The following is an 8,497-nucleotide window of genomic DNA, read 5'->3' as shown; positions in this document are numbered from 1 at the left end:
ATATGAAAACATTTTTTGTGGTTTGTCTGAAATGATACAAAGCAAATGTAGTTTTCATCAGTGATCTTCTATCCTCTGTGCAGCTCACAGAGCTCCTCCTGCAGGCCTGAAGTCAGCAGTTACCAGGCAGACTTCACCAGTTACAGCTGGATCCTCAGAGCTCCTTCTGCCCATCAGACACAAACATGTTAAATACTGTTGTTGTTTAAATGCTACAAAACATTTCTGATTATGATACTTGCTCTTTGGTTTTGTTTTTGTTTTTGTTTTTTTTGGGGGGGGGGAGAATAAATGAATCGGTGCTTCACCTTCCATCAGAACTGTAAGCAGCGATGTTAAATAGTGTGAAATCACAAAACACTACCAAAGTCCTTCTGGTTTTCTGGTCATTCTCACTAATATAGCTTCAATGACTTCATCTTTTGGCCATTTGTTCTTGCATAAAGCAGAAAGAAATGCAAAGAAAAATGTATGTTAGTATTTCTATTTTATTTTCAGCCTGGCATATTGTACGCTACCAGCATTTAGTCCAAGGACTTTGGGAAGGGAGGTTTTGCACTGAAACACAAAATGAAGAGTTGTAGCTCCCTTTTTAGAATCAGAAGCACTGGGCACACGTGCTTCACTGACATCACTCTAATCGTGGCATCTCGTTTGAGCTGTGACCACCTGTTGCACAAGAAGTGCATCTTTTTCATCAGGATCATTTTGAAAAGCAATGCGTAGCTGATATTGCACTCAAATAAAAATGCACTTTAAAAAATGAGCAGTGAGAGTCGGTGCCACTTGCGACGTTAAACTCGTGGTGACTCAGCAGGTCCTGACAGTTGGGGAGATTATTTTACTGACTCGCTGACTTATATCAGCACAACCTTTCTGACAGACGTAGCTCATAGTCTCAATAGAAATACACCTTGATTAATTCAGTGTATCAGGTGTTTATTAAGCGCGACAAAAGCGAGTACTGTGCATCCCTGTAGTTTGAGGTATGAGTGACACCATACAGCCATTTATCCCCCATCATTTCTCCACGTTGGCATTTTACTCTGCCTGTGTATTAACTTCATGCCCTGCAGGATGGGATTCTAACCATGAGCAGGATTCGAACCCATGGCCGCTGTACATGGGTCACCAGCTCAACCAGGTAAAGCAGCGCCCTAGCCATCCACATTTTGACTTCAAAGTTCCAAGCAGAGCCGGGGGCTACAGAGGTCACAAAGAAGCTCCAGAGGAAATTTCTGGCATCTACAAAATTTCTGTCTGTATTGGAAGAGCCTGATCAAGAGGGCAAAAACAGAAACATGAAATAAAAGGGTTCCTTGAGCGAATGGCTTTATGGCACAAAGCAAAGAAGAGCGTTTTGTCTCATGTTGTCAAACTAATACAGAAAAATCTGAGGTTGACTTTTCAAATGTCATGGTCACAGTCTTTGTGGATGATTATCTTGCTTAACGTCCACTGGAGTCAAAGTTTATGACACAGTGCAGGTCAAGAGTCAAGTCTAAGTAGGGTTTTTTGGATTAGAAATGTCAAAGCTGCTATTAAACAACAACATCTTGGATTGGAAGTCAAACCTTATTTCAGTGGGTCTGAAGACAGCAGCATCAGGCCTAAGCTGTGATACAGTCAGTGCTGAGTTTTTATATGTGCTCAGAGCTCATCTTTGGCTTATTCGGTGTATTTATGCAACAGATCCATCAAATGCAAAAAGCAGACTTTGCATCCTATGACAACAACAACAAAAAACATAAAGTCGGGCAGATTCTCCTAGTAAAACTATTATTATTATTATTATTATTATTATTAGCAAATATGGTCGCTTTAAAAACAATACTACAATATATTTTCACATGCTTTATTCAAACGGATTGAGATTCAGCTGAGTTTGAAAACCAAAGGACGTCTCAGTTTCGGCTTCGCGTTTCCGTCCTTTCTGTCCCTGCGGGGCCGCCGTAGACAGCAGCTCGGCCCGCCTCCAACTCAAATGTGGATGTGAAGATTAGGCGGAAGGAAGAAGTCTGTCAGTCCGCGTTAGTTAAACACCTGCCCGGTGTTTAATTCGGTATCAGGTCCGCTGTGGTGATGCTGGGACCGGACTGTTCATGGTGAGTTCACGGACCCTCTCTGGCGGCGGAATCATGGTGGTGCTGCCTTCACTGTCTGCGCTGCTGTGGCTTGTTGTGACACATCACGTGACTGAAGCTGCTCTGACACGGACGGCACTGGGCAGTGATGAGGTGGGTTCACACCAAAACACGCTCAGCTTCGGATCCAGAACAACGTCCAACCCGCCGCCCTCCGCAGGCCCGGAGCCGGGCGACCTCGCTCCCGCCTTTAAAGTCCCGACTCTGGACGGGGAGTTCACGTACCAGCCGGGCGCCCTGAGGGGACCCCTGGTCATCCACGCCTTCACCAACAAGTCCGGCTTTCTGGAGTGTCTGTGGAGCTCCGAGTCCTCCCTGAGCAGCCTGGTGGACGCTCTGCCGGACAGCGCCCAGGTGCTGTTCGTGTCGCTGGACGACTCCGCCGTCAGCGATGCGCTCTGGATGCGGGAGCAGCTGCAGCGGGCCGCCGCGCACAGGTGACCGGGGAGGAGGCGCCGCTGTGGGGCGGAGGTGCAGCCTGACAGATACAGTCCGATGTACTCGTCCCCTTCCATTAAAGGAAAGGCAAAATACACAACAGTCACTCAAATAACTAGAAACTGAAAAAAGTAGTAATAAATAAAAAAATTTGCTAAATTATAATGTAGTGAAATAAAACGTTGCTTTTGGATTGTGGTTGAAAAGAATAATTTAAAAAAAGAAAGAAAAAAAAAAAAAACTGTCCTGGACCAATGAGAGCCCTTTGCTGATGAGCAGTGGACCAGAATACCTGTCAGCAGGTGCACAGGTCTGACTGAGAGTTACAGGAAACACCTGATGGCAGTGATTGGCTCAAATGGTTGTTCAACTAAATATTAGTTTACAGGTCCCATCATGCTTGTTTGCTTGTTTTTTGTTTGTTTATTTATTTTGTTTTATATATATTTCTGGTGAACCACAATTCAAAAGCAACGTCGTGATTTTCATTAAATTTTTATTTATTGTTGCTTTTGTCAATTTCAGCTTATTTCAGTGACAGCAGATTTTTTTCCTTCTATAATGGGAGGGTATGAATATATATATATGAATAACTCAAAATGTGAATACTCAAGTAAAGTACACGTATCTTCAAACACTATTTGAGTATTTAGTTACTTTCCAAGTTAACTGAGCAACAGAGGACTCATTTCATCACAAATCAAAGGTCTGCTGCCAAGAGAGATCACATTAAGGGCAGAAGTATGAACTTGTGAAGCTGTTCTGGGCATAAGAGCAGTAAACAGATCACGTGAAACCCAAGACAGTAAAGTTTTATTGTATGCTTTATTGGATATTTTCTTGTAACTGGATTTGAGCACTGAAACGTACAATTCTAAAGCAAAAGAGGCCAAATCATTTCCTTCCCAGTTTTCAAGAGCAATAATACTCCAGAAAGACCTGCAAAATAATCCAGCATGTCGAAGGAAAACAGTCCTAAAAATCTACAAGTAGAGGCAAATATACAACTGTACGGGGCACCGAACACAGACGAGCCAAACTGAAAATGAGGAAGTGCAGTCACGAGGGGAATGTACCCAGCCAAGTGTTCAGATGTTTTCCTTCCCCATGTATTGCATACTTTCAGGTGAACAAGAACAACAGGTGTCTCTTGCTGCATCACACTGACAGTGAAGTTTCATTGGATGCATTTTTTTGTCTAAAATGTCTGTGTAGCATTTAATTAATCTCTAAGCTATTTCGGCATCATGTTAAACATTTTGACATTTTCTGACACGTTATTCTGTGTCTATGTAGTTGATATGAGGATGTGTATCAGCCTTTCTCTGTGTAAATAACTACAACCATCTGTGCTCTTGTGTCTAAAACAACCCACATTTATCCTTTTCTGCAGAAAGAAGGAGGTTCTGTCCAGGCTGCACTTCTCTCCGGTGCCGGTCTTCGCTCTGGGCAACTGGATCCCCAATGTGCTTTACTACTGGAGCTGCATGGGACACAACTGTGGGCTTTCCCAGGCTGTGTTCACCTGCCAGGGTAAGAACGTGTCTTCTTCATGAGCAGCAGATTGCTCAGCTGATTGTTGCTCCTCGTATTAGATGATTGTCTGTGAAGTCTGTGTGAGGGTGGAATCAGTAACAGGGCTGCAGCTGGTGACCGTTTCCGTTGCTCATTCAATCAAGTTTCTATTTTTGTCCACAACTCAGATTTATTCAGTTTGCTGTCATAGATGAGCAAATACAGTGCATCCAGAAAGTATTCACAGCGCTTCACTTTTACCACATTTTGTTATGTTGCAGCCATATTCTACAATGAATTAAATTCATTTTTTTCCCTCAAAATTCTACACAAAATACACCATTATGACAACTTGACAAAAGCTTTTTTGATATTTTTGCAAATTTATTAAAAATAAAAAGCTAACTTTAATAAATTTGCAAAAATCTCCCAAAAACTCTTTTCAAGCTGTCACAATGGTGTATTTTGTGTAGAATTTTGAGGGGAAAAAATTAATTTAATTCATTTTAGAATAAGGCTGTAGCATAACAAAATGTGGTAGAAGTGAAGCGGTGTGAATACTTTCCGGATGCACTGTAAACCAGAAAGTTTCCAAATTTAAACCGGAGAAATCAGTGACTTTTGGCTTATTTTTTTTGTTTTGCTATTTACTCAACTGATTAATCAAAGCAGATGGCAAAAAATATATTAGTTAACTGCTTAATCGGTAATATACAAACTCTCCGGGACGTTTTGTAATGTCATTCATCTCCCTGCAGGGTGGCCCATGCCCGTAATTATCAAGAGACTAGACGCCAGATACGACTGGCTCACGGCACGCTGGGGGCCCAAGTCCTACCCGCTGGTCGATGCAGGAGACGGGTGTGAACCGTCCCCGTCAGTGGCGGGCGCTGTGGCCTGGGTGTCTGAGGGCAGCTGCTCTTTCTTCACCAAGGTCTGTTAATGACGGTTTAGTGATGACCGCTTCTTCTAATTTGTTAAAATCAGCAAGATAATATCCATCCGGGTCTCTTTGGAGACTTTAAACCAGTTTGATCCATAAAGCAATTTTGGGACGTCCCAATCTCAGCAAATTCAGTCTCACATCCCTTATAGATTTGAAGAATAATCAGAATAATCTGCTCGGTTTTATAGTCTGACAAACATTTTTTTTGGTAAATTAGTTGTTTTGTTAAAGGACAAGAAGCTATTTTTGAAAATTGATTTCAAGCCAAAATGCCAATCAGGTGGAGTTTTGCTGCTTGATGTCCTTCAGACTGGATGTCTTCAGGTTTTGAAGAAAGCAGCTTGAAAAGATGTGGAAATTCTGATCTGCATTTATTTTTAGAAATGAAAGTATGACTGAGTTAATCAGTCAGGGGCCATGCAAAAAAAAAAATATAGATATATAATTTTTGTAGGAGAAGAGATTCATTGCGAGGCGACGGTGCTAACCACTGAACCACCCTGCAGCCCCAAGCTCAACATTTCAGTTCAAAATTAGATTCTCAAAAAGCACCATTCAGTGTTTCTTAATGATGCTTTCGTGGCTTCCTGTCCAAGATGTTTTCTAGGCGTGTTTAGGAAGTCATCTCAAGTCGCCCTCTGGAGAGCAGCAAGAGAGAAAATATCTTTGCCTTCAAATACAATTCTTTGTTAGTGAGCGAGTTTCTAATATCAATACAGACAGATTAGCTGCTATCGGATGTTTGTCCTTCAGGTTCAGAGCATGGCCAAATCCAACGCCTCCGGAGTCCTCGTCTATTCCCTCCTCAGTGACCCAATCCAGGACATGAACTGTGTCGGAGAAGAATGCTCCTCGCCGCTGGGCATCCCGGCTGCCATGGTGCACTACGAGCCCTCGGTCGCTCAGGCGCTCAGGTAAGACGAGCTCAGCTGCAGGATTAAAAGCTTCCTGATGTTGATGCTTCACATCCTTCTATGTAGCTTACTTGTTCCTTTAAAAGGTCACAGAGATGATTCTCAGAAGCCTGTCTGACCCCTCTCTTATTACGTTTGGTCAAATCTTTATCTGATGCTTCACACAAAATGATTTAATGAAAGTCCATTAACAGAACAGGGACTTTAAATGTGTCATTTTTGGTTAGTTGAGGATTTTAGTTCATGTTAAAGCCCATAATTAGTTTCGGTTTTGTCCCATCTTTTGTAAAGTTTGACATCTATTCTTCACCATCTCATGCTGGTGTGAATTTGTTTTGTAGGTTTGGGCAGCAGGTGAACGTGTCCTTCCAGACCACCCCGTCCCCAAACTTCTTCATCGGTATTGACCAACAGGGGGCGCTGGCTGAGATGGGCTGGTTCCTCTACCCCACATTCAGCTTCATCAACTGGCAGGCCCAGTGGTAAGAGGACAGACGGAGGCTTGATGATGCTGTGAAGCCTTTCAGTTTTCTGTGCCACTTTCAATGTGAACTGCAATAAACAGATAGCCACCTACAAGTGACACTTTAACGGTCATTAACTTCATTAATTCCTTATCCTGATCCCTGACATGGAGATGGGATCAGTTGAGACCAGGATCCAACACGCTGTCACACACAGTGTCACAGTTGTTGCTTCCAGCTGTTTGTAGGAATCTTTCCTCTGAGATTATTAAATAGACACCCACAGCATCGCTGACTTTGACTCTGTCTCCAGGTTCGATTTCTCTGCTGACCTGCAGGCCAAACTCCAAAGTCCTGCCAAAGTTGTTCCTGTTTTTGATAAAGTCCAGATGCAGGGGGAAAAAGGAGCGGTGGCCACAGTCAACCTGCCTCTAGGTAACTCCATCGACAACATCTGGGAGACACTCTGACTACTGACATGATTCCTGGGAAGGAATTCCAACAATAATGCTGCTGGAACAGAAAAGATTGATTTTTACATTTTAAACACACTTTGGGCTGCTTAGGTTAGGTCTGGCTTCACACCACAAAAATGAAGCGTCCCATAAATGTGCAGTAAAATGTGCAGGTTTTACAGACTGTGTTCAAAACGGCTGGTAAAAATAAAAGGACTGGGAAGCAGATTAAGGTCTGATGATGTATTACTTTACATTGGAATGCTCAGAACGGTTCTAAAAACAACCTTAACATGAAGACGTTTTAGAGCTTGGGTGTAAACTCCTCCTTTCCCTCATGAGGCTGTGCCTTAACGCACCGTCAGGAAAACATTTCATCGATATCGCCATTTATGCTTCATGTTCGTCTGCAGACTCGCTGGACTTTGACACGCTGGAGCTGGATGCGTCGCTGTCGTGTCCCGGCAGGAGGGACTCGTCCTGCGCTCAGTGGGATCACACGGTGCAGCTGTTCGTCTGCTGCGATGCCCTCAGTCCGTACTGCGACGTGGAGCTGGGACGATGGATCACCGCCTTCCGCAGGTGAGAGGAGGACGTGGAACTCACCTGCAGTCATCATGTGTCGCTCAGATGATGACATGGAAATAACATTTTCATTCGGGTCTAGAATGGGGGGGATTTATCAAATAAAATTCAATTGTATTGTGCTCTTAAATAAATACTTTAAATAGACAGATTTTTATTGTGCAAATAAATAATTCGATTAACATTTCAACATCTCCTTAGTTTTTTACAGCGTGATGTTATTCTGAAACCATAAATCTGAGTGCGCTGCTTGGAACACCAACATATTGTATTTAAACCGTTCAATCCTGTTGCCAGCTTGTATTAAAAACGTCTTTTCTGTGTCTTTCTAAAACATGCAGATGAGCCTCATATTTAAAAGCTGCGAGTGTCCTTCTGCTCCTCTAGTTCATGTGTCCGATGTGATTGCTTGTGTTGTCTTCCAGAGGTATCGGGCGCTGGCTGACGGACGTGTCTCCTCTGATCCCGCTGCTGGACCGCAACAAATGCACCTTCACCATGAAGACGGTGCCGTGGGCGATGCCTTGGGTCGTCTCCCTCAACCTGAGATTCAGCGTCAGCAATCAGACGGGTACAAACGGCGATAACACTAATGGTACGATCACAGTGCGACAAGAAGTCAGTGAAACCTGTCAAAGCTGTTGTGTGTCGCCAGAGTAGCGTAACAGAAACGTGTCCGAGGTTTTCAGACTGTGAGATGTGTCAAGCTCCCCCTCTAGTGACTCTCTAAAACATGGACAATAAAGAATATAAAAATAGAAATGTACAACACATAAGCAAACAGGATCAACATAAGCAGTTAACTGACAAGACATAAAAGGAATGAACAGCTTTTAGATGATATGAACTAATGTCAGCAACTGTGAGAAACTAAACCTGTAAGAGAATTTACAGGTTCCTGCTAAAATAGTAACACATGATGAATGTAAATACATATACAGTCAAAACATGTAGGAATAGATTTTTTATTATTTCTGTTTAACCTGGAGGGCTGCAAGGTGGCTCAGTGGTTAGCACCGTTGCCTCATAGCTAGAA

At 43.0% G+C, this 8,497-nt stretch overlaps 1 protein-coding gene across 1 annotated transcript in view; it reads left to right on the top strand.

The window, feature by feature from the left end:
- The first annotated feature begins 1,990 nt into the window (after positions 1–1,990).
- LOC103370331 (uncharacterized) overlaps positions 1,991–8,497 on the top strand; it is a 10,073-nt gene continuing 3,566 nt past the window's right edge. The window contains exons 1-8 of the mRNA XM_008299357.1: positions 1,991–2,581; positions 3,976–4,115; positions 4,856–5,031; positions 5,797–5,957; positions 6,299–6,439; positions 6,735–6,856; positions 7,290–7,458; positions 7,887–8,056. Coding sequence (XP_008297579.1) covers positions 2,103–2,581; positions 3,976–4,115; positions 4,856–5,031; positions 5,797–5,957; positions 6,299–6,439; positions 6,735–6,856; positions 7,290–7,458; positions 7,887–8,056 — 1,558 coding nt within the window. The 5' untranslated portion in view covers positions 1,991–2,102. The remainder of the gene's footprint in view (positions 2,582–3,975; positions 4,116–4,855; positions 5,032–5,796; positions 5,958–6,298; positions 6,440–6,734; positions 6,857–7,289; positions 7,459–7,886; positions 8,057–8,497) is intronic.

Source organism: Stegastes partitus, unplaced genomic scaffold, assembly GCF_000690725.1.
Source record: "Stegastes partitus isolate 25-593 unplaced genomic scaffold, Stegastes_partitus-1.0.2 Scaffold1405, whole genome shotgun sequence".
NCBI classification, from domain to species: domain Eukaryota; kingdom Metazoa; phylum Chordata; class Actinopteri; family Pomacentridae; genus Stegastes; species Stegastes partitus.
The sequence above is the reverse complement of the archived record's forward strand: the minus strand, read 5'-3'. Positions and strand labels throughout refer to the sequence as shown.